The sequence below is a fragment of the Anolis carolinensis genome, chromosome 4, assembly GCF_035594765.1.
Source record: "Anolis carolinensis isolate JA03-04 chromosome 4, rAnoCar3.1.pri, whole genome shotgun sequence".
Taxonomy (NCBI): domain Eukaryota; kingdom Metazoa; phylum Chordata; class Lepidosauria; order Squamata; family Dactyloidae; genus Anolis; species Anolis carolinensis.
In genome coordinates this window covers 2,120,026-2,146,088 of record NC_085844.1, presented here as the reverse complement: position 1 = coordinate 2,146,088, position 26,063 = coordinate 2,120,026, and the positions used below count along the sequence as shown (strand labels likewise).

The 26,063-nt window shown below is 42.4% G+C and overlaps 1 protein-coding gene and 1 pseudogene across 1 annotated transcript in view; one reads left to right on the top strand and one right to left on the bottom strand.

Annotated features, from left to right (window-relative positions):
• Positions 1–8,179, top strand: part of LOC100564758 (solute carrier family 52, riboflavin transporter, member 2) — a 36,848-nt gene extending 28,669 nt beyond the window's left edge. The window contains exons 4-7 of the mRNA XM_062979855.1: positions 1,321–1,458; positions 2,394–3,279; positions 4,737–4,860; positions 5,881–8,179. Of these exons, the coding sequence (XP_062835925.1) occupies positions 1,329–1,458; positions 2,394–3,279; positions 4,737–4,860; positions 5,881–6,093 (1,353 nt within the window). The 5' untranslated portion in view covers positions 1,321–1,328 and the 3' untranslated portion in view covers positions 6,094–8,179. The remainder of the gene's footprint in view (positions 1–1,320; positions 1,459–2,393; positions 3,280–4,736; positions 4,861–5,880) is intronic.
• Positions 6,831–7,700, bottom strand: LOC134298601 (bromodomain-containing protein DDB_G0271118-like; annotated as a pseudogene).
• Positions 8,180–26,063: the final 17,884 nt, after the last annotated feature.

The window sequence follows — 26,063 nt, the reverse complement described above, 5'->3', positions numbered from 1 at the left end:
GTCCTGCACTCCCTTAATCTCACAACCTTGGAATCTCCTTAAAAGTGTTCCCCTTTGTGTTCCTCATTGCGGTGTCAACTTTGCCTTTCCTCGGAAGAGGTTCCAGTATCCAGCTCCCAGCCTTGACTCCTGTTTGGAAACCAAGCCAGGTTTCCAGTTCCTTGCAAGCCATGCTGTGCCGCTACTCCTGAGTAAACTTCACCTTGTTACCTTGCTCTCCTTGCTCCTGAGTTGAGACTGACTTTGCCTTGTTTATGTTGCTTTCCTTGTTCTGAGATGGGACTCACCAAGTGGATTACAGTTGCAGTTTGCAGTGTTTGGTTCTTGGTTCTGGTTTAAGAACTATCCTTGACTTTTGGGTGAAACTATCGAGTTTCACTGGTGGATTACAGAAAGGACTTTGCTGAATTTGTTTGAAAATGCTATAGACTTTATATTAAGGATTACTTTTAATACTGACTTATTTCGCTAACTGCAGATATATATATATATATATATATATATATATATATATATATATATATATATATATCTCAATAAACCGCTTGTGTGTTAGGGTTTCCTGTTTCTCAGAGTGTTCCCGCAACCTTGGGGTGCAACACTTCATGTATCCTGCATACAGGGACATAACGTGTTAATCCAGTTACAGATAGGATTTGTAGTTTCTCTGTGCAGATAACAGAGGGCATCTCTCTTATGATCAGAAGCAATATGAGTTTGCTCTTAACAGTCCAGAGTCTACATGGTGTCTAATGGAGTCTGAAATCCAAAGCATCATTCTGTGTTCTAAAATGGAGTCTGAGCAGTCCCAGATCTGATCATGTGGTCTGCAGCCCCTCCCACAACCTCAGGAAACATAGAGTAAAGGGAAAGCTGCATACCAAAACATACATATACAATACAGTAAGCAAACAGAACCATATATAAACAAATTACTAGTGGAGGCTTGAAGAAGGTTGCTATTTCCAACACTTGTGGGAGGCTGGATGACAATTTGTTGGAGGTGCTTTGATTGTGTTTTCCTGCATGGCAGAAGGGGGTTGGACTGGTTGGCCCTTGGGATCCCTTCCAACCTTATGATTCTCTATTTTAATTGTATTGTAGGCCGCATGATTGTTATCAGCCGCCTTGAGTCCCTGCATCAGGGTAAAAGTGGAGTGAAAATAAATAAATGCAATTTCAGGTGCCACAGAGGCTTGGGTAACGTAATGGAAGCAGGCATGAGAAGAGACAGTTGTCTGTGCATGGGCTTGAGTGGGAAATGAAGGCAGCGCTCATTGTTTACTTGTTTGTTTGTGTATGTGTTTCCTCCCCTCCCAGGCGCAGAGATGTCTCCCTGGCTGAGTGGCCGGGCCGCGGTCTCCCACCTCCTGGTGGCCCTCTTTGGGATGGGCTCCTGGGTCGCCATCAACTCCTTGTGGGTGGAGCTGCCCGTGGTGGTCAAGAGGCTCCCGGAAGGTAGGACTGGGAACATCTCTGGGAAAGGGGGTCTACATTCTCCATAGATCGTTCAGTTAGACAAAACATGTATAAAATGTTTTGCAGAAGCTATACCACCCCAGAGTGAACGGCCAAAATAGATAAAACTTGTCGAGAGGAATGCTGGAGGTGCAGGACGCAGAAAGACTCTCTTTTTTTACATCTGGTGGTCCTGCAATAATACAACACTTTTGGGAAAAGGTGGCTATAGAAAAAAAATAATATAATCGCCATAAAGGATAAGAAAAACCCAGAAATGTGCCTTTTAGGATTACTGTGAGCCAGAGCCAGGTCTTCTCCTTATCACCTTTTCCTTCAATTTTGTCAAGGAACTTTCCATGCAGTGTTTTGTTGTGCCAGCTGTCAGCTCTAGTTTGTAGTGCAGTTTTCTTGTACTGGTTTTTTGTCTGCTGTGTTTTGAGGAGTTTCTGATTTTTCAAAATCAATCAAAGCAGGTTCTTCACTTTGCTTTACATATTCTGCCAGGGCATGTTCTTCTTCTTTGACTGCTTGTTTTACTTGTAAGAGTCCTCTGCCCCCTGACCTTCTAGGCAGATATAGCCGGTCAACATCACTGCGAGGGGGCAGTGAATGATGAATGGTCATGAGTATTATTATTATTATTATTATTATTATTATTATTATTATTCCACACTGGGCATGTGTATTCAGCAGCAGGGCAGATGTCTTCACTGTGCCTGGTTGTGATCCCCAGGTTGGATAATGAAGGGTCTGTGTGCCAAGTTTGGTCAAGATCCATCAAGACACGAAGGAGGAGCCTTTGGGGGACAAAATGCTCCGCAGCCCTCCGCTCTGCTATAGGACCACATATCCTCCCAGTGTTCCTGGTGTAGGACCAGATATGCTTACTGCCGCTGCTCACCTGCTTTGTGTTCTGCTCCCTCTCCATACAGGCTGGAACCTGCCGGCCTACCTGTCGGTGCTGATTGCGCTGGGCAACGTGGGCCCAGTGAGCGTGACGCTGGCGCACCACTTTGCCCCGGGGCGGCTGAAGGAGCGCTGGCTGATCCACGGGATCCAGGTGCTGCTGGTGGGGGGCTCCGTCCTGCTGGCGGCCTTCTGGGAGCGCACGGTGGTGATGGGGGCCGCCGAGCACAGCCTGGCCTACCTGGCGCTGGCCTTCGCCCTGGCCCTGGCCTGCTGCACCTCCAACGTCTCCTTCCTGCCCTTCATGTACCGCTTCCCGCCGCTCTTTGTGCGCACCTTCTTCATCGGCCAGGGCTTGAGCGCCCTCCTGCCCTGCGTCCTGGCCCTGGGGCAGGGGGTGGGCCAGCTGGAGTGCCCCAACGCCACGCAAGGCGCCAACGCCTCCTTCCCACGCTATCTGGAGGAGAACTTCTCAGCCACGACCTACTTCTGGCTCTTGGTGGGACTCCTGGCCGTCTCGGCGCTGGCCTTCTTGGCCCTGGTGATGTGGCACGACCGTGACGGAGGGAGCGGGGAGACAGGCTCCTCCAAAGAGAGCGTGGCCACCGAGGAGTCCTTCCCGCTGCAGACGGACAGCACGCCCTCCTCCGAGTGCGCCCCGGGGGACGTGGCCACGGGCGGACCCCCCAAGCCCGGCACCACCACCGCCACCACCGTCCCCTTCTGGACGAGACGGAACGCCTTCCTGCTGGTGCTCCTGGGGGTCTCCAACGCCCTCACCAACGGGGTCCTGCCCTCCGTCCAGACCTACTCCTGCCTGCCCTACGGATCCATGGCCTACCACCTCTCCGTGGTGCTCAGCAACATCGCCAACCCCGTGGCCTGCTTCCTCGCCATGTTCCTGCTCTGCCGGTGAGTCTGATGTTTTTTAGAGGCCAGCAAGGCTTGAAATAGAACCAAACAAAGGAAAAACCCCAGGCCCCTTATCCCCAAGTTCTTCTTATGGGAATAATGGGAATTCTAGTATTTGCCAGACTTTGCAAAACGAGCTGATGTGTTATAGAGGCCAGCAAGGCTTGAAATAGAACCAAACAAAGGAAAAACCCCAGGCCCCTTACCCCCAAGTTCTTCTTATGGGGATAATGGGAATTCTAGTATTTACCAGACTTTGCAAAATGAGCTTATGTGTTATAGAGGCCAGCAAGGCTTGAAATAGAACCAAACAAAGGAAAAACCCCAGGCCCCTTACCCCCAAGTTCTTCTTATGAGGATAATGGGAATTCTAGTATTTGCCAGACTTTGCAGAACGAGCTGATGTGTTTTAGAGGCCAGCAAGGCTTGAAATAGAACCAAACAAAGGAAAATCTAAAGCCCCTTATCCCCAAGTTCTTCTTATGGGGATAATGGGAATTCTAGTATTTGCCAGACTTCGCACAACAGGAAGGGGACCTCCAAGTGTCACCCACACTTTTTAAACAAAGGTCCTTTTAATTGCGTTTTCAGTGAGAGAGTATATCAGGGCAACTTTTAGAAAGAAGGTAAACACTTACAGATCATCTAAGCTTTTTAAAAAAGCATTGTCCTGTTTTGTCTTTCAAGAACAGCCTTAAAACACTGTGTTAAGTAAATGAAAACTGCTTTACTTCAGCAAAACATAAAGTACCGCACACTCAGTGGAATAATGCAAAAGGAAGCATGGAAGTCATAGGGCAAACACAGTCTCTGATAAACTCCCAAATCAAATAGCAGTCTTACTTCAGACAAAGAAACAGCAATAAATCCAGATGCAGACTCAGAGCAGGCACACGGGGAGCAAAGGCTTAGGTATTAGAGTCAGTTTGTTACCAGCAAGAGCTGGCTGCACCTCCTTCTGCTTTACGGACCTGAGTCCCCTCACAGCTGCTAGGGCAGTTCCTAATTACTCAGCTGCATTTCTGGCAGCTATTCTAGCTCGTCTCTGCTGTTTCCTTTCGTCTCTCCTGAAATGTGGGTACTTGCAAAATCTCCCCCTCAGATTCCAACTAACCCTCGGATTCATGAACACTTTCCTGCTCCCCTTCCTCTTCTGAAGAAGAGGAATCCCTAACAAGCATGACCTTTTAGTGATCATAACCTTTTAGAAAATTGTATTCATTAACTTTTAGAGAAGAGCCAAAAACCCATTTGAGTAGAATCTTCTCAAGTGGTATACAACCAGATGTAATTATGCAAGAATCATCCAATCATAGAGTTGGAATTGATTTGTGGGAGTTGAAGTCCAAAACAACTGGAGGGCCAAAGTTGGTCCATGCCTGCAGTAGTGAATGGTTGGTTGGGATTCCAGATGTGGCCACCCCAATGCATTGGTTGCCTCTTCTTTTGCCTTCCAGGTCACTTGTGGGCTTGACCGTCATCTCCGCAGCCGGGTGTGTCTTTGCTGCTTACCTGATGGCTCTGGCGGCCTTGAGCCCCTGCCCGCCGCTGGTCGGGAGCACAGCCGGAGCCGCTTTGGTGGTAAGTATAGTAACAGTCGTGGTTGCATTCAGAGACATTGCTTCTCTTTTTCTCCAAGAGACCTGAAAGAGACCCCCCACACCTCAAGGCAGCAGCTTACCTTCCAGTAGTGCCCCCTTGCACTGCATGTGCATAAGTATTAATGAATATGCATGTGTGTGTACTTAAGTATTAATGCATATGCATGTATATGCCCATGCATAAGTATCTATGCACATGTATTTATATGCATGTGCATAAGTATTAATGCATATGCATGTATATGTGTGCATAAATATTAATGCATATGTAAATGTGTGTGTGCTTAAGTATTACTGCATATGAATTATGCATATGCATAAGTATCAATGCACATATATGTATATGCCCATGCATAAGTATCTATGCACATGTATTTATATGCATGTGCATAAGTATTAATGCATATGCATGTATATGTGTGCATAAATATTAATGCATATGTATGTATATGCATTTGCATAAGTATTAATGCATATGCATGTATATGTGTGCATAGAAATTAATGCATACATATATATGTATGTGCTTAAGTATTACTGCATATGTATGTATATGCATGTGCATAAGTATTAATGTATATGCATGTATATGTGTACATAAGTATTAATGCATATGTGTGTGTGTATTTAAGTATTAATGCATATGCATGTATATGTGTGCATAAGTATTAATGTGAACGTATGTATGTGCATGTGCATAAGTATTAATGCAAACATATGTATGTATGTGCTTAAGTATTACTGCATATGTATATACCCATGCATAAGTATTAATGCATATTCATGTTTATGTGTGCATAAGTTTTAGTATGTGTGTGCTTAAGTATTAAGGCATATGTGTATATATGCCCATGCATAAGTATCAATGCACATGTATGTATGTGTGTGCATAAGTATTATTGCATACGTATGTGTATGTGTGAGCATGACTATGAATGCCGATGTCTGTCCAAGTGGTGAGGAGTGAGACTGGCTGACGATGCCCTTCCTTCCCGTGCAGATTGTCTCCTGGACGCTCTTCCTGGGCCTCTTCTCCTACCTGAAGGTGGTGATTGGGAGCCTGCTCCACGAGGCCGGACACTCGGCCCTGGTCTGGTGCGGGGCGGTCATCCAGGCCGGCTCACTGGTGGGGGCCCTGGCCATGTTCCCCCTCACCAGCATCTACCACCTCTTCCAGAGCGGGAAGGACTGCGTGGACAACTGCACGGCCTGAGCCACGGACCCCCAAGAGGACCCCCGGCTGCATCTCAGCACTTGCGGCAGTGGGGCTTCCCCAGACTTTTGGGGGAAATCTCTCCCTGTCCTGGACATCCGTTGTCCAGTAAGGCCACTGAGCCCTCTCGTTCTCCTCTGGCCTTTCCCTATACGGCACACACACTCCTATGCGCCTTCCCACAAACCCTGTGGCTCCCAGGACGTGTGGATCATTGCTCTTTGTGGCCTTACGGTGCCAATGTGACCTTTTGGTGAATGTCCAGCTAGCACTTGAATGGCCAGGCCGAACTAATGCAGCAACACTAAGTGACTCCTTTCTCTCAGTCCACTGACCCTCTGATCAGAAGGGAAGAGCATGGATGCATACCTGTGGGCATATACAGGGGGTTTGAAAAAGAACTCCCTAGTCACCATTGAATTTCAATGGTGAATAGGGAGTACCTTTTCAAACACTCTGTATATTAATGTGTGTGTGTGCATATGCACACACACACACATTAATATTCAGGGTGTTTGAAAAAGAACTCCCTATTCACCATTGAATATATATATATATGTGTGTGTGTGTGTGTGTGTGTGTGTGCATATGTATTAATGCATATGTATGTATAATACATATGTATGTGTATGCATAATAATAATAATAATAGTAACAATAATAATAATAATCCTTTGTATCCCGCCCCATCTCCCCAAGAGGACTTGGAGTGGCTCACGTACATGTGTGCATACATATCAATGCATATGTATGTATATGTGTGTGCATAAGTATCAATGCACATGTATGTGTATATGTGCGCATATGTATTAATATTCATATGTTGCATAAGTATCAATGCATATGTATGCATATGTGTGTGCATAATTATTAAGGCACATGTATGTATATAGGTGTGCATATGTATTAATATTCATACATTGCATAAGTAGTAATACATATGCATGCATATGTGTGTGCATAATTAATGCATATGTATAGATATATGTACATAAGTATTAATGCATTTGTATGCATATATGTGTGCATAAGTACTAATGCACATGTATGTATATCTGTGTGCATATGTATTAATATTCATACGTTGCATAATTATTAATGCATATGTATGTATAGGTGTATGCATAAGTATTAATGCACATGTATGTAAAAATGTGTGCATATATATTAATATATATACATATGCATAAGTATTAATGCACATGTATGTATAAGTATTAATGCACATGTATGCATATGTGCATGCATAAGTATTAATGCATATGTATATATATATATGTGTGCATAAGTATTAATGCATATGTATGTACATGTGTGTGCATAATTATTAATGCATATGTATGTATATGTGAATGCATAAGTATTAATGCACATGTATGTATAAATGTGTGCATATGTATTAATATGTATACATGTGCAGAAATACATAAGTATCAATGCATATGTATGTATATGTGTATGCATAACTATCAATGCATATGTATATGTATGTATATGTGTGTGCATAAGCATTAATGCGTATGCACGTGTGCACATACTGGATGAGTGCCGCTCTCTCCCACTCCAGGGCCCAGGCCATGGGTGACTCTGAATCTGATCACCGTCATGATACTTTTCCTCATTCCTTTTTTGGGGGGGCTGCTTCATTCCCGGCCTGGGGATGGGGTCCCTTCCCTGGCCCGCTTTGCCTTAACAGCAGCCCCCTCTTCCCTTTGGGACCAAAACCAACCCCTGATGGGGGGCTGCCTTGTGCACCAGCCAGTCATGAAGCTCTTGGGGTCTTAGCCTTACGTTTTATGGGGGGGGGGGGAGTGGTCCCAAGGTGGGCACAGCCTTGCGATTGGTAGCGGGTTCCAGGCTGCGCTGCGGGACAATTAAAGTTTTATTTTCTATTTGAGACTTGGCTTCTGAAGAATCCTTTATGGTCCATCATAGGATCCAAACATCCTTGTTTGTTTGTTTATTTATTTATTTACGTCATTTCTATCCCGCCTTCCTCACCTGAGGGGACTCAAGACGGCGTACAGATCTGGCAAAGACGCAATGCCAATAAAACAACAATAAAAGGTAAAGGTTTCCCCTGCCATTAAGTCCAGTCATGTCTGACTCTGGGGGTTGGTGCTCATCTCCATTTCTAAGCCGAAGAGCCGGCGTTGTCCGTAATGTTACCAGGTGAGTGTGCAGCGGAATCAGCAGCGTGCAGTTAACACCATGTGCAAAAGACTCAGACCTGGCAGAGGAATTGAAAGAACAAAAGGAAACTTTACTTGTTGAGTTGAAGTCAAATAAACAGTTCAGCAATCATACAATGTCCTTGTAGTTGCTCAGGATCAATAACCAATCAATCAGCATTCAAAATATATACAGCATAGCCTATTTAAATCAGCTACTTGACCGTAGCTATTAGAGAGCCTGTCTTTTTCTGTGCTCTCCCAGCAAGCTCAAATTCCAACTGACAAAACCAGCCATCTGCCATCAAACCGATACATTGTTTGAGGCATGGCTTGCCTCTGCAAAAAGATCAGCTCCCTTTTTGCAGAGCTCTTTCTTTGCAAGAATCTTTCAAGGGATTTCTTTTACACACACATATACACATTAGCATTTTGGCGCAATACGTAACACCTCCAAGGTCATGTGGCCATAGGCATGACTGCATGGAACGCCATTACCTTCCCGCCGGAGCGGTACCTATTGATCTACTCACATTGGCATGTTTTCGAACTGCTAGGTTGGCAGGAGCTGGAGCTAACAGCAGCCACTCACGCCACTCCCAGAGTTTGAACCTGGAACCTTTCGGTCTGCAAGTTCAGCAGCTCAGCACTTTAACACACTTTGCCACCGGGGCGAAAAGAGCAATTAAAAACAATTTACATTAGGCATTAAAGCACATGAAAACAATTTACTAAACTTAAAGCATATAAAGTGCATGAATCCCTTCGTCCAAAAACCTTGTGATAATCCATGTCGAAGTTGTGACATGGATTTATCACCGGTGGCCTAGGGGATAAAAACCTCGTGTCTTGAAGGTTGGGCTGCTGACCTGAAGGCTGCCAGGTTCGAATCTTTGCGTGCTCATTCTCCAATATTTTTTCAGGTTTGTGATCCCACCAGTTCTTTGCTGCTGGGAGGTGGTACGTGAGGCATAAGTTCCAATGAATCATTTGGGCCACATAGTTGTGTCTCTGTTTGTAGTCTGTCTGTGCAATTTTCTTACAGCAGCTGAGGATATGATCAATGGTTTCGTCGGTTTCCTTGCACAGTCTGCATTTTGGGTCATCAGCTGACTTTTCGATCTTGGACTTATTTGCATTTGTCCTGATGTCTTGCTCCTGGGCTGCAAGGATCAGGCCTTCTGTCTCCTTCTTCAGGGTCCCATTCGTGAGCCAGAGCCAGGTCTTCTATTATTATTATTATTATTATTATTATTATTATTATTAATTGCCTTTGTCCTGATGTCTTGCTCCTGGGCTGCAAGGATCAGGTCTTCTGTCTCCTTCTTCAGGGTCCCATTCGTGAGCCAGAGCCAGGTCTTCTATTATTATTATTATTATTATTATTATTAATGGCCTTTGTCCTGATGTCTTGCTCCTGGGCTGCAAGGATCAGGCCTTCTGTCTCCTTCTTCAGGGTCCCATTCGTGAGCCAGAGCCAGGTCTTCTATTATTATTATTATTATTATTATTATTATTATTATTATTATTATTATTATTAATGGCCTTTGTCCTGATGTCTTGCTCCTGGGCTGCAAGGATCAGGCCTTCTGTCTCCTTCTTCAGGGTCCCATTCGTGAGCCAGAGCCAGGTCTTCTATTATTATTATTATTATTATTATTATTATTATTATTATTATTAATTGCCTTTGTCCTGATGTCTTGCTCCTGGGCTGCAAGGATCAGGCCTTCTGTCTCCTTCTTCAGGGTCCCATTCGTGAGCCAGAGCCAGGTCTTCTATTATTATTATTATTATTATTATTATTATTATTATTATTATTATTAATTGCCTTTGTCCTGATGTCTTGCTCCTGGGCTGCAAGGATCAGGCCTTCTGTCTCCTTCTTCAGGGTCCCATTCGTGAGCCAGAGCCAGGTCTTCTATTATTATTATTATTATTATTATTATTATTATTAATTGCCTTTGTCCTGATGTCTTGCTCCTGGGCTGCAAGGATCAGGCCTTCTGTCTCCTTCTTCAGGGTCCCATTCGTGAGCCAGAGCCAGGTCTTCTATTATTATTATTATTATTATTATTATTATTATTATTATTATTATTAATTGCCTTTGTCCTGATGTCTTGCTCCTGGGCTGCAAGGATCAGGTCTTCTGTCTCCTTCTTCAGGGTCCCATTCGTGAGCCAGAGCCAGGTCTTCTATTATTATTATTATTATTATTATTATTATTATTATTAATTGCCTTTGTCCTGATGTCTTGCTCCTGGGCTGCAAGGATCAGGTCTTCTGTCTCCTTCTTCAGGGTCCCATTCGTGAGCCAGAGCCAGGTCTTCTATTATTATTATTATTATTATTATTATTATTATTATTAATGGCCTTTGTCCTGATGTCTTGCTCCTGGGCTGCAAGGATCAGGCCTTCTGTCTCCTTCTTCAGGGTCCCATTCGTGAGCCAGAGCCAGGTCTTCTATTATTATTATTATTATTATTATTATTATTATTAATGGCCTTTGTCCTGATGTCTTGCTCCTGGGCTGCAAGGATCAGGCCTTCTGTCTCCTTCTTCAGGGTCCCATTCGTGAGCCAGAGCCAGGTCTTCTATTATTATTATTATTATTATTATTATTATTATTATTATTATTATTAATTGCCTTTGTCCTGATGTCTTGCTCCTGGGCTGCAAGGATCAGGCCTTCTGTCTCCTTCTTCAGGGTCCCATTCGTGAGCCAGAGCCAGGTCTTCTATTATTATTATTATTATTATTATTATTATTAATGGCCTTTGTCCTGATGTCTTGCTCCTGGGCTGCAAGGATCAGGCCTTCTGTCTCCTTCTTCAGGGTCCCATTCGTGAGCCAGAGCCAGGTCTTCTATTATTATTATTATTATTATTATTATTATTATTATTATTATTAATTGCCTTTGTCCTGATGTCTTGCTCCTGGGCTGCAAGGATCAGGCCTTCTGTCTCCTTCTTCAGGGTCCCATTCGTGAGCCAGAGCCAGGTCTTCTATTATTATTATTATTATTATTATTATTATTATTATTATTATTATTAATGGCCTTTGTCCTGATGTCTTGCTCCTGGGCTGCAAGGATCAGGCCTTCTGTCTCCTTCTTCAGGGTCCCATTCGTGAGCCAGAGCCAGGTCTTCTATTATTATTATTATTATTATTATTATTATTATTATTATTATTATTAATGGCCTTTGTCCTGATGTCTTGCTCCTGGGCTGCAAGGATCAGGCCTTCTGTCTCCTTCTTCAGGGTCCCATTCGTGAGCCAGAGCCAGGTCTTCTATTATTATTATTATTATTATTATTATTATTATTATTAATGGCCTTTGTCCTGATGTCTTGCTCCTGGGCTGCAAGGATCAGGCCTTCTGTCTCCTTCTTCAGGGTCCCATTCGTGAGCCAGAGCCAGGTCTTCTATTATTATTATTATTATTATTATTATTATTATTATTATTATTATTAATTGCCTTTGTCCTGATGTCTTGCTCCTGGGCTGCAAGGATCAGGCCTTCTGTCTCCTTCTTCAGGGTCCCATTCGTGAGCCAGAGCCAGGTCTTCTATTATTATTATTATTATTATTATTATTATTATTATTATTATTATTAATGGCCTTTGTCCTGATGTCTTGCTCCTGGGCTGCAAGGATCAGGCCTTCTGTCTCCTTCTTCAGGGTCCCATTTGTGAGCCAGAGCCAGGTCTTCTATTATTATTATTATTATTATTATTATTATTATTAATGGCCTTTGTCCTGATGTCTTGCTCCTGGGCTGCAAGGATCAGGCCTTCTGTCTCCTTCTTCAGGGTCCCATTCGTGAGCCAGAGCCAGGTCTTCTATTATTATTATTATTATTATTATTATTATTATTATTATTATTATTAATGGCCTTTGTCCTGATGTCTTGCTCCTGGGCTGCAAGGATCAGGCCTTCTGTCTCCTTCTTCAGGGTCCCATTCGTGAGCCAGAGCCAGGTCTTCTATTATTATTATTATTATTATTATTATTATTATTATTATTATTATTATTAATTGCCTTTGTCCTGATGTCTTGCTCCTGGGCTGCAAGGATCAGGCCTTCTGTCTCCTTCTTCAGGGTCCCATTCGTGAGCCAGAGCCAGGTCTTCTATTATTATTATTATTATTATTATTATTATTATTATTATTATTATTAATTGCCTTTGTCCTGATGTCTTGCTCCTGGGCTGCAAGGATCAGGCCTTCTGTCTCCTTCTTCAGGGTCCCATTCGTGAGCCAGAGCCAGGTCTTCTATTATTATTATTATTATTATTATTATTAATGGCCTTTGTCCTGATGTCTTGCTCCTGGGCTGCAAGGATCAGGCCTTCTGTCTCCTTCTTCAGGGTCCCATTTGTGAGCCAGAGCCAGGTCTTCTATTATTATTATTATTATTATTATTATTATTATTATTATTATTATTATTAATGGCCTTTGTCCTGATGTCCTGCTCCTGGGCTGCAAGGATCAGGCCTTCTGTCTCCTTCTTCAGGGTCCCATTCGTGAGCCAGAGCCAGGTCTTCTATTATTATTATTATTATTATTATTATTAATGGCCTTTGTCCTGATGTCTTGCTCCTGGGCTGCAAGGATCAGGCCTTCTGTCTCCTTCTTCAGGGTCCCATTTGTGAGCCAGAGCCAGGTCTTCTATTATTATTATTATTATTATTATTATTATTATTATTATTATTATTAATTGCCTTTGTCCTGATGGCTTGCTCCTGGGCTGCAAGGATCAGGCCTTCTGTCTCCTTCTTCAGGGTCCCATTCGTGAGCCAGAGCCAGGTCTTCTATTATTATTATTATTATTATTATTATTATTATTATTATTATTATTAATGGCCTTTGTCCTGATGTCTTGCTCCTGGGCTGCAAGGATCAGGCCTTCTGTCTCCTTCTTCAGGGTCCCATTCGTGAGCCAGAGCCAGGTCTTCTATTATTATTATTATTATTATTATTATTATTATTATTATTATTATTAATTGCCTTTGTCCTGATGTCTTGCTCCTGGGCTACAAGGATCAGGCCTTCTGTCTCCTTCTTCAGGGTCCCATTCGTGAGCCAGAGCCAGGTCTTCTATTATTATTATTATTATTATTATTATTATTATTATTATTATTATTATTAATTGCCTTTGTCCTGATGTCTTGCTCCTGGGCTGCAAGGATCAGGCCTTCTGTCTCCTTCTTCAGGGTCCCATTCGTGAGCCAGAGCCAGGTCTTCTATTATTATTATTATTATTATTATTATTATTATTATTATTAATGGCCTTTGTCCTGATGTCTTGCTCCTGGGCTGCAAGGATCAGGCCTTCTGTCTCCTTCTTCAGGGTCCCATTTGTGAGCCAGAGCCAGGTCTTCTATTATTATTATTATTATTATTATTATTATTATTATTATTATTATTAATTGCCTTTGTTCTGATGGCTTGCTCCTGGGCTGCAAGGATCAGGCCTTCTGTCTCCTTCTTCAGGGTCCCATTTGTGAGCCAGAGCCAGGTCTTCTATTATTATTATTATTATTATTATTATTATTATTATTATTATTATTAATGGCCTTTGTCCTGATGTCTTGCTCCTGGGCTGCGAGGATCAGGCCTTCTGTCTCCTTCTTCAGGGTCCCATTTGTGAGCCAGAGCCAGGTCTTCTATTATTATTATTATTATTATTATTATTATTATTATTATTATTATTAATTGCCTTTGTCCTGATGTCTTGCTCCTGGGCTGCAAGGATCAGGTCTTCTGTCTCCTTCTTCAGGGTCCCATTCGTGAGCCAGAGCCAGGTCTTCTATTATTATTATTATTATTATTATTATTATTATTATTATTAATGGCCTTTGTCCTGATGTCTTGCTCCTGGGCTGCAAGGATCAGGCCTTCTGTCTCCTTCTTCAGGGTCCCATTCGTGAGCCAGAGCCAGGTCTTCTATTATTATTATTATTATTATTATTATTATTATTATTATTATTATTATTATTAATGGCCTTTGTCCTGATGTCTTGCTCCTGGGCTGCAAGGATCAGGCCTTCTGTCTCCTTCTTCAGGGTCCCATTCGTGAGCCAGAGCCAGGTCTTCTATTATTATTATTATTATTATTATTATTATTATTATTATTATTAATTGCCTTTGTCCTGATGTCTTGCTCCTGGGCTGCGAGGATCAGGCCTTCTGTCTCCTTCTTCAGGGTCCCATTCGTGAGCCAGAGCCAGGTCTTCTATTATTATTATTATTATTATTATTATTATTATTAATGGCCTTTGTCCTGATGTCTTGCTCCTGGGCTGCAAGGATCAGGCCTTCTGTCTCCTTCTTCAGGGTCCCATTTGTGAGCCAGAGCCAGGTCTTCTATTATTATTATTATTATTATTATTATTATTATTATTAATGGCCTTTGTCCTGATGTCTTGCTCCTGGGCTGCAAGGATCAGGCCTTCTGTCTCCTTCTTCAGGGTCCCATTCGTGAGCCAGAGCCAGGTCTTCTATTATTATTATTATTATTATTATTATTATTATTATTAATGGCCTTTGTCCTGATGTCTTGCTCCTGGGCTGCAAGGATCAGGCCTTCTGTCTCCTTCTTCAGGGTCCCATTCGTGAGCCAGAGCCAGGTCTTCTCCTTGTCAGCTTTTCCTTCAATTTTGTCAAGGAACTTTCCATGCAATGCTTTGTTGTGCCAGCTGTCAGCTCTAGTTTGTAGTGCGGTTTTCTTGTACTGGTTTTTTGTCCGGCTGTTAGGAATTGTGGGAGTTGAAGTCCAAAACACCTGGAGGGCCCAAGTTTGCCCATGCCTGCTCTAGTGCAACACTGCAAGTTTATCCTTAGTCTCCTAAGACATCGTATGGGAAGCATCACTCTCTCCAGTGTGGAAAGGGTGATACGCCCGCCTGATCTTTTCCAGTTCTGCCAAACTACTCCATGTAGTAACGCACTGACGCACTTCTAATGTATACACCAGCCTACGCAATGTATCCCTCCTTGACCCCTGCCAAACAGGCCCCCTCTTTGTTGTGGGCCCGGTCAGGTGGGGCCACATGGGCAAGACACAAGGCGGCCGTGGCAATCTGCCCACGAGGCAGAGAAAGAGTGTCCGGACCCCAGGGCATTGCATGCTCCGAGGTCCACGGCTGGCCTTTATATAGAAAGCTTTTCCTGGTTGTGCAACTTGCAGGCACCCACTGGGGAACCACAGGCTCAGAGAGTGGGAGGGACCTCTAAAGGCCATCTAGTCCAACCTTGTGATGCCATGCAGGCAAAATAATATTTTGCATCCGCAACTCTTGGGTTCTCATTTTCCTGGTGTGTGTGTGTATCTATATATAAAAAAGGGTAATGAAATTTCGGCCTAGGACAAAACAACAAAACTACACATCCCAGAAACACTAAACGTGGCAGCACAACCCCTCATCCATGCCTCTATGTTCATACAACAAAAAGAAAAGAAAAATAAAGTCCTAATTAGAGGGAGAAGAATAATTGTCTTTATCCAATTGCTGCCAGTTAGAAGGCTAAGCTCTGCCCACTTGGTCTCCTAGCAACCTATTCAGCCCAGGGGACAGGCAGAGTTAGGCCTCACTTAGGCCTCTTCCACACTGCCTATAAGATACAGATTATCTAATTTGCAGTGGATTATATGGCAGTGTAGACTCAAGGCCCTTCCACACAGCTATATTACCCATTTATAATCTTATATTATCTGCTTTGAACTGGATAATATTGAGTCCACATCTTCTATATATATAAATGAGTGATGGCATCACGGCGACCAACAAAACAACAAAACTACAGGCCCCCCAACCTCGAAATTTGACAACACAACCCATCATCCACGCCTCTAGGTTGATACAACAAAAAGAAAAGAAAAATAAAGTCCTAATTAGAGGGAGAGGAAGAATTGTTTTTATCCAATTGCTGCCAGTTAGAAGGCCAAGCTCTGCCCACCTGGTCTCCTAGCAACCCACTCAGCCCAGGGGACAGGCAGAGTTAGGCCTCTTCCACACTGCCTATAAGATACAGATTATCTGATTTGAACTGAATTTTATGGCAGTGTAGACTCAAGGCCCTTCCACACAGCTATATAACCCATTTATAATTTTATATTATCTGCTTTGAACTGGATTATCTTGAGTCCACACTGCCATATAATCCATATCAGTGTGCATTTTATACAGCTGTGAAGAAGGGGCCTCATACTTCGCCACAGCAACGCGTGGCCGGGCACAGCTAGTGTGTGTATGTGTATGTGTATATAAATATATATGGCTATGAGTACACATTAATGTATTAAGTAGTTATTTCGTATTTATGCAGGATTTTAGCATAAGTTGAATTCTCTTTGCTTGTCAGGAATTTATTTATTGGGGATGGAAATTCAGGTGCTTTATGGTTTATGTCAGTACTGCAAATGTGGTGTCTGTTCCACCTGAACAGAACTGCAATCTTTGTTTTATAGTCACTTTTTGTAAATAGAGGGTGAATCATATTGAAACATTAAATAAAATATGTTTTCCTGGTTTAGAAGATCTCAGCTCTCAGTTTTCTCCCTGTAAGGACCAATTGTTATTTCTGTGAGAAGTTCCATAAGCACGTTCGGAACGTCGGTGTGAGTTATAATTATATTAGAATAACCAAGAAGGATACACTGCGGTTTTACTGGCTTTTCTCAATCTTGTTATAGCATGAAATCTTTTATATATTGTACTAGCTGTGCCCGGCCACGTGTTGCTGTGACGAAGTCTGGTGGTCTGGGAAATAAAGTATTGAGGAATTGGTGGGAGTTAAGGTCAAGGGTCATGGTTTTCCCCTGACATTAAGTCCAGTCGTGTCCGATTCTGGGGGTTGGTGCTCATCTCCATTTCTAAGCCGAAGAGCCGGCGTTGTCCGTAGACACCTCCAAGGTCATGTCAACAAAACCACTGAACTGAATCACACCAAATTTGGCCACAATACACCAACACATCCAAGGTATGTCCTTCACTCAACCCCCCCATCCCCCCAATGTCCTTCACTCAACGCCCACCCCAAAAAAAAAGCGGATTGGTCTAGATATAACACAACCAGGCATTGAAGCTGCAAGGATATTCAGTGCGATTTAACCAGACCAACAAAGGATTAACTTTGGTAGAAGGCGGCCAGGCTTTTAAAATTGCACAGACAGACTACAAACAGAGGCACAACCATGTGGCTCAAATGATTCATCTATCTATCCATCCACGAGTCTATCCATCCATCCATCCATCCATCCATTTATGAATCTCTATCTATCCATCCACGAGTCCATCCATCCATCTATCTATTTATGAATCTTTATCCATCCATCCATCCATCCATCTATCTATTTATGAATCTCTATCTATCTATCCATCCATGAGTCAATCCATCCATCCATGTATCTATTTATGAATCTCTATCTATCCATCCATGAGTCTATCCATCCATCCATCTATTATGAATCTCTATCTATCCGTCCATTCAATTAGCTACTGTCTATCTATGAATCTATCTATCCATTTATCCATCCTCTATCTATCTATCCATCCATCCATGAGTCCATCCATCCATCCATCTATCTATTTATGAATCTCTATCTTTCTATCCATCCATGAGTCCATCCATCCATCCATTTATGAATATCTTTCTATCCATCCATGAGTCCATCCATCCATCCGTCCATCTATCTATTTATGAATCTCTATCTATCCGTCCATTCAATTAGCTACTGTCTATCTATGAATCTATCTATCCATTCATCCATCCACTATCTATCTATCTATCTAGCTATCCATGCATCCATCCATGAGTCTATCCATCCATCCATCTATCTATTTATGAATCTCTATCTATCTATCTATCTATCTATCCATCCATGAGTCTATCCATCCATCCATCCATCTATCTATTTATGAATCTCTATCTATCCATCCATGAGTCTATCCATCCATCCATCCATCCATCCATCCATCTATCTATTTATGAATCTCTATCTATCCATCCATGAGTCCATCCATCCATCCATCCATCCATCCATCTATCTATTTATGAATCTCTATCTATCTATCTATCTATCTATCTATCTATCCATCCATGAGTCTATCCATCCATCCATCTATCTATTTATGAATCTCTATCTATCTATCTATCTATCTATCTATCTATCTATCTATCCATCCATGAGTCTATCCATCCATCCATCTATCTATTTATGAATCTCTATCTATCCATCCATGAGTCTATCCATCCATCCATCCATCCATCCATCCATCCATCTATCTATTTATGAATCTCTATCTATCTATCTATCTATCTATCTATCTATCCATCCATGAGTCTATCCATCCATCCATCTATCTATTTATGAATCTCTATCTATCCATCCATGAGTCTATCCATCCATCCATCCATCCATCCATCCATCCATCCATCCATCCATCTATCCATTTATGAATCTCTATCTATCTATCTATCTATCTATCTATCTATCTATCTATCTATCCATCCATGAGTCTATCCATCCATCCATCTGTCTATTTATGAATCTCTATCTATCCGTCCATGAGTCTATCCATCCATCCATCCATCCATTTATCTATTTATGAATCTCTATCCATCCATCCATTCAATTATCTACTCTCTATCTATGAATCTATCTATCCATTCATCCATCCATCCTCTATCTATCTATCTATCTATCTATCTATCTATCTGCCTTTCTATCTATCTGCCTATCTATAAATCTATCTATCTACTGTCTGTCTGTCTGTCCACTGAGCCAACACCACAAGGACATAAGCGTGCATCATAGGGAACATGATTATGCCTCTCCTCTAATAAGGCTGAAGGCAATACATTGAATTTTGCTAGGGTTTTTTATTGCTTTTCTGTATTTTGGACGGGTTACAAATATTAAGATGACTTGCTAACATGACTGACTGACCACAGTTGGCTCAGTGGAGACGATAAGACAAGTATGGCTCTATTGTTCCTTCTACTGTGGCTTCCGACATAACTTTTATCCACCCGATTCTACAAAGCATTCCTGGAAGAATTGATTGGTTTTACTTGCACTAATTTCTGGCAGACCCAAACCCAAGGGTAACAGTTAAAGTGGCCACCCTCACAGCCTGAGACCGTTTGCTTTTTTAGTGCAAACATCCAATAGAAGAAGCTGAGAACCCATCATTGCAGCATTGGGTGGGATTCCAGAGGGGTTCAGCCCCTTCCTGCAATTATATATGGGTTAATGGGGGGCTTGGCTGGCCCCAAAGAAGCCAAGGAGGGTGGGACGTGTCCCTGGAGCCCATGCCACGCCTCCACCGCCACCCCCTTCCTTCCAAAACCAGGCTCTGAGTGGCATTTGCCAGCCGGAGGCATCATGGAAAGCAGAGCCGGTCCTTGGGAGCATCTTCAGATATAAACCAAGGTAGGAAACAGAGAGGAAGGCAAAGGGGGCCTTTGCATTAATGGGGGGCTCAGAAAGCTGCAAGTGAAGTCTCCTTTGCTCCCATTGGTTTGTATTCTCATCCCTTTCCAGAGACTTTTTTTGCTATTGGGTTGGACTAGATAGCCTTTGGATGCCCCTCTGATAATTTGGGTGCCCCTCTGATAATTTAATTATTTTTTAAATTAATTTTCACAAGTAATTAAAATCATCTCCTTTCTTGGCCTTTGCACCCATTGGTTTGTATTATCATTTCTTTCCAGGAAACTTTACAGCATTGGGTTGGACTAGATGGCCTTTGGGTTCCCCTCTGACCCTCTGATTTCAGGATTTAGCATCATCTGGTTCTATTATTATTATTATTATTATTATTCACAAACAATTAAAATAATCTCCTTTCTTGGAATTAGCACCCATTGGTTTGTATTCTCATCCCTTTCCGGGGACTTTTGGCTTTGGGTTAGATTAGATGGCCTTTGGGTGCCCCTCTGACCCTCTGATTTCAGGATTGGCATCATCTGGTTCATATTATTCTTATATTATTATTATTATTATTATTATTATTATTATTATTATTATTATTATTATTATTATTATTATCAGGCAAGGTCTCATTTGCACCCATTGGTTTGTATTCTCATCCCTTTCTAGAGACTTTTTTGCTATTGGGTTGGACTAGATGGCCTTTGGGTTCCCCTCTGACCCTCATATTATTATTATTTTCAGGCAAGGTCTCCTTTGCACCCATTGGTTTGTATTCTCATCTCTTTCTGGGGACTTTATGGGATTGGGTTGGACTAGATGGCCTTTGGGTTCCCCCCGACCCTGTGATTTCAAGATTTGGCATCATCTGGTTCATTTTATTCTTATATTATTATTATTATTATTATTAATTTTCAGGCAAGGTCTCCTTTGCACCCATTGGTTTGTATTCTCATCCCTTTCTAGGGACTTTTGGCTTTGGGTTGGACTAGATGGCCTTTGAGTGCCCCTCTGACCCTCTGATTTCAGGATTTGGCATCATCTGGTTCTTCTTCTTCTTCTTCTTCTTCTTATTATTATTATTATTATTATTATTATTATTAATTTTCAGACAACGTCTCCTTTGCACCCATTGGTTTGTATTCTCATCCCTTTCCATGGACTTTTGGCTTTGGGTTGGACTAGATGGACTTTGGGTGCCCCTCTGACCCTCTGATTTCAGGATTTAGCGTCATCTGGTTGTTATTATTATTATTATTATTATTATTATTATTATTATTAATTTTCAGGCAAGGTCTCCTTTGCACCCATTGGTTTGTATTCTCATCTCTTTCTGGGGACTTTATGCCATTGGATTGGACTAGATGGCCTTTGGGTTTCCCTCTCACCCTCTGGTTTCAGGATTTTGCTTCATCTGGTTCTATTATTATTATTATTATTATTATTATTATTATTATTCACAAGCAATTAAAATAATCTCCTTTCTTGGACTTTGCACCCATTCGGCTGCGCTAGATGGCCTTTGGGTGCCCCGACCCTCTGATTTCAGGATTTGGCATCCTCTGGTTTATTTAAATTATTTTTTAAGTAATTTTCACAAGCAATTAAAATATCTCCTTTCTTGGCCTTTGCAGCCATTGGTTTGTATTCTCATCTCTTTCCGGGGACTTTATGGCATTGGGTTGGACTAGATGGCCTTTGGGTGCCCCTTTGACCCTCTGATTTCAGGATTTGGCATCATCTGGTTCATATTATTCTTACTATATTATTATTATATTATTTTCAGGCAAGGTCTCCTTTGCACCCATTGGTTTGTATTCCCATCCCTTTCCTGGGACTTTTTTGCTATTGGGTTGGACTAGATGGCCTTTGGGTGCCCCTCTGACCCTCTGGTTTCAGGATTTGGCATCATCTGGTTAATATTATTATTATTATTATTATTATTATTATTAATTTTCGGGCAAGGTCTCCTTTGCACCCATTGGTTTGTATTCCCATCGCTTTCCTGGGACTTTTTTGCTATTGGGTTGGACTAGATGGCCTTTGGGTGCCCCTCTGACCCTCTGGTTTCAGGATTTGGCATCATCTGATTATTATTATTATTAATAATAATAATAATAATAATAATAATAATAATAATAATAATAATAATTTTCAGGCAAGGTCTCCTTTGCACCCATTGGTTTTTATTCTCATCTCTTTCCAGGGACTTTTTTGCTATTGGGTTGGACTAGACGGCCTCTGGGTGTCCCTCTGACCCTCTGATTTCAGGATTTGGCATCATCTAGTTCTATTATTATTATTATTATTATTAATTTTTGGGCAAGGTCTCCTTTGCACCCATTGGTTTGTATTCCCATCCCTTTCCAGGGACTTTTTTGCTATTGGGTTAGACTTGATGGCCTTTGGGTGCCCCTCTGACCCTCTAATTTCAGGATTTGGCATCATCTGGTTCATATTATTATTATTAATCACAAGCAATTAAAATCATCTTGTTTCTTGGACTTTGCACCCATTGGTTTGTATTTTCATCTCTCTTCAGGCACTTTATGGCATTGGGTTGGACTAGATGGCCTTTGGGTGCCCCCTGACCCTCTGGTGCCAGGGTTGTCGTGTGCTTCTCTGGTCATTTGTTCTGCTTGTTTGCAAGTGACTACACATGATAGTAGTAGTAATTGCTGTTGTAGCAAATGAGGCCATCAATGCCTGGGTTTTAAAGCGGGGATAACTACCCGTGGTTCCCATTTCCGCACCCAAAAAGGAAGGAAGGATGGACGGTGAATTTGGCCAAGATTTTCTAAACATTGGGGACAACACAGATGTCCATTCGGAGAGGGGACCCTAGAGGGCATCTAGCCCATCCCCTGTCAAAGTGGATTAAAAAATATAAGGCTCTCCTGAATGTTGGCTGTCTCTAAACTCTGCTTCGAATCCTACACATCCCAAAGCAGAATCTTAGAGCTGGAGAGTTGGAAGGGGTCTCCCAGTGGCCATCTAGTCCAGCCCCTCTGCATTTCTTGCAGCCTATCAGGTTTGAAGGAATTTCTCAATTGAATGCACAGGGATCGTGAATACGAATCTGGAGGTTGGGCATCCTTAGCTCCAATTTTTTCCCTGCCTGGCAGAATGGGGATGGACTAGATGGCCTTTGGGAGCCCCTTCCATCTCTAGGGTCTCCTGGCCATATTACCTCCCTTTGGAAGTGAATTTAGAGGGGAAAAGATGCTTTCTGTAACCTAAGATTATTGGATCCTCTGTTAGGATGAACCCGCTTTTAGTAAACAAAACACTCATAGCTTGGAATCATAGAATAATAGACTTGGAAGGGACCCCATGGGACATCTAGTCCAACCCCTTCCATGCAGGAAAAGCCCAATCAAAGGTCACTCCTGGTCCCAGTTCTTTGGGATCATAAAAATAAGAACAGCATATCCATGCAAAAACAGTGGGGATATGTACAGAACAACAACGTTTTCTTATCTAATAATCCTAATAGAAATGTTTCTGGTTGCAATGTTATTTTGTTTTTTAAAATACAGTTTCATAGAATCATAGAATCATAGAATCATAGAATAGTAGAGTTGGAAGAGACCACATGGGCCATCCAGTCCAACCCCCCGCTAAGAAGCAGGAAATCGCATTCAGAGCACCCCCGACAGATGGCCATCCAGCCTCTGCTTAAAAGCCTCCAAAGAAGGAGCCTCCACCACGGCCCCGGGGAGAGAGTTCCACTGTCGAACAGCCTTTCTCACAGTGAGGAAGTTCTTCCTGATGTTCAGGTGGAATCTCCTTTCCTGTAGTTTGGAGCCCTTGTTCCCTTGTGTCCTAGTCTGCAGGGCAGCAGAAAACAAGCTCCCTCCCTCCTCCCTAGGACTTCCCTTCACGTATTTGTACATGGCTCTCATCATGTCTCCTCTCAGCCTTCTCTTCTGCAGGCTAAACATGCCCAGCTCTTTAAGCCGCTCCTCATAGGGCTTGTTCTCCAGACCCTTCATCATTTTAGTCGCCCTCCTCTGGACGCTTTCCAGCTTGTCAACATCTCCCTTCAACTGTGGTGCCCAAAATTGGACACAGTGTGATTCCAGGTGTGGTCTGACCAAGGCAGAATAGAATAAGGGGGAGCATAACTTCCCTGGATCTAGACGCTATTCCCCTATTGATGAGGCCAGAATCCCATTGGCTTTTTTAGCAGCCGCATCACATTGTTGGCTCATGTTTAACTTGTTGTCCACAAGGACTCCAAGGTCTTTTTCGCACACACTGCTGTCAAGCCAGGCGTCCCCCATTCTGTATCTTTGATTTCCATTTTTTCTGCCGAAGTGAAGTATCTTGCATTTGTCCCTGTTGAACTTCATTTTGTTAGTTTCGGCCCATCTCTCTAGTCTGTCAAGATCGTTTTGAATTCTGCTCCTGTCTTCTGGAGTGTTAGCTATCCCTCCCAGTTTGGTGTCGTCTGCAACCTTGATGATCGTGCCTTCTAACCCTTCGTCTAAGTCGTTAATAAAGATGTTGAACAGAACCGGGCCCAGGACGGAGCCCTGCGGCACTCCACTTGTCACTTCTTTCCATGATGAAGACGACGCATTGGTGAGAATCACCCTTTGGGTTCGTTCGCTTCGCCAATTACAGATCCACCTCACCGTAGTTTTGCCTAGCCCACATTTTACTAGTTTGTTTGCCAGAAGGTCGTGGGGGACTTTGTCGAAGGCCTTACTGAAATCCAGGTACGCTACATCCACAGCATTCCCTGTATCGACCCAACTCGTAACTCTATCGAAAAAAGAGATCAGATTAGTCTGGCATGACTTGTTTCCATTTAATTATTCGTTTTTATCCATGTGCTTATATGGTCCTATACCTATCTTTAATGGGGTTTTCTTCTGAGTCCAGGAGGACTCAGAGGTGGTTTTGCAAGTTCTTTACATTGAGACCCAGGGTCTAGTGGTCTCCCATCCGATTCTGAACCAGGGCTGACCCTACTTAGCATGCAAAATGAGAAGGAATATGAGAAGTTCTTTACACTGGAATCCAGCATACTGTGGTCTCCCATCCAATTCCGAACCAGGGCTGACCCTGCTTAGCATCCAAAATGAGCAGGAATATGAGAAGGAAAATAAGAAGTTCTTTACATTGAGACCCACTGTCTAGTGGTCTCCCATCCGATTCCAAACCAGGGCTGACCCTGCTTAGCATCCAAAATGAGAAGGAATATGAGAATACTATTGGTGTGAGAGTTTAATTGAGACACATTCACCTTTCTGTCTCAATTCCTCTTCGTCGGCAATCTAGCAATCTGCTTAGTTGCACAAACATAAATCCACACTTTCAGCTGTCAGCTGAACCTGGCGGTTCTTATCTTTATTGAGTTAATTGCATCGATATACACAGCACAGCCGGAGAAGACCATCTACATGTCCGGCTTGATTGATGGGGATGAGCAAAGAACATTATCTCTAAACATGTCAATGCCCACATTCCACAACAGTGACTTATGTCTGGCAGCATTGCGGAAACTTCACGGTGTCACTCTAGCAATTAATCTTTCTCTATGCATTTAACTTTTACCCTACTGGAATGTTGCACTACATTGCACATTGCAGGCATACGCGCAACACACTAGCTTTAAACCATAAGTGAAAATTTCATACTACACAAACCATAACTCCAACACACTAGCTTTAAACCATAAGTGAAAATTTCATACTACACAAACCATAACTCCAACAGCTACTTCCTTGGAAATTTTTTAACAGAGGTTGGATGGCCATCTGTCAGGGATACTTTGATTGTGCTTTACTGCATGAAGGCAGAATGGTGTTGGACTACATGGCCCATGAGGTTTCTTCCAATATTGTTCTATGAGTCTATCAACACAGCCTTTATGGGGTGGCTATGGGTATCCCTTTGTGCTTTCTATTTGCGCCGAATGATGCGCTGTTTTTGCCCCGCTCCCATTGCAGGTGCAGGAGAGATAAAGCGGGGTATAAATAACAACCAAAACAACGTATGTGCATGTATGTGAGTTATTATTATATGCATGTGTGCGGTGTTGTTAGGTTAAGCTTTAGCTGGGCTGAGCTTTAGCAAAGCTCGTAAATCACCAGCAGTAATAAGATCCACCAACCGAAAGGTGCCCGGTTCGAAGCTTGGTCGGGGTGAGCACCTGACTGTCAAGCCCATCTCTCTGTAAGTAGATAAATTAGGTACAGTAGAGTCTCACTTATCCAACACTCGCTTATCCAACGTTCTGGATTATCCAACGCAATTTTGTAGTCACTGTTTTCAATATATCATGATATTTTGGTGCTAAATTCGTAAATACAGTAATTACTACATAGTATGACTGTGTATTGAACTACTTTT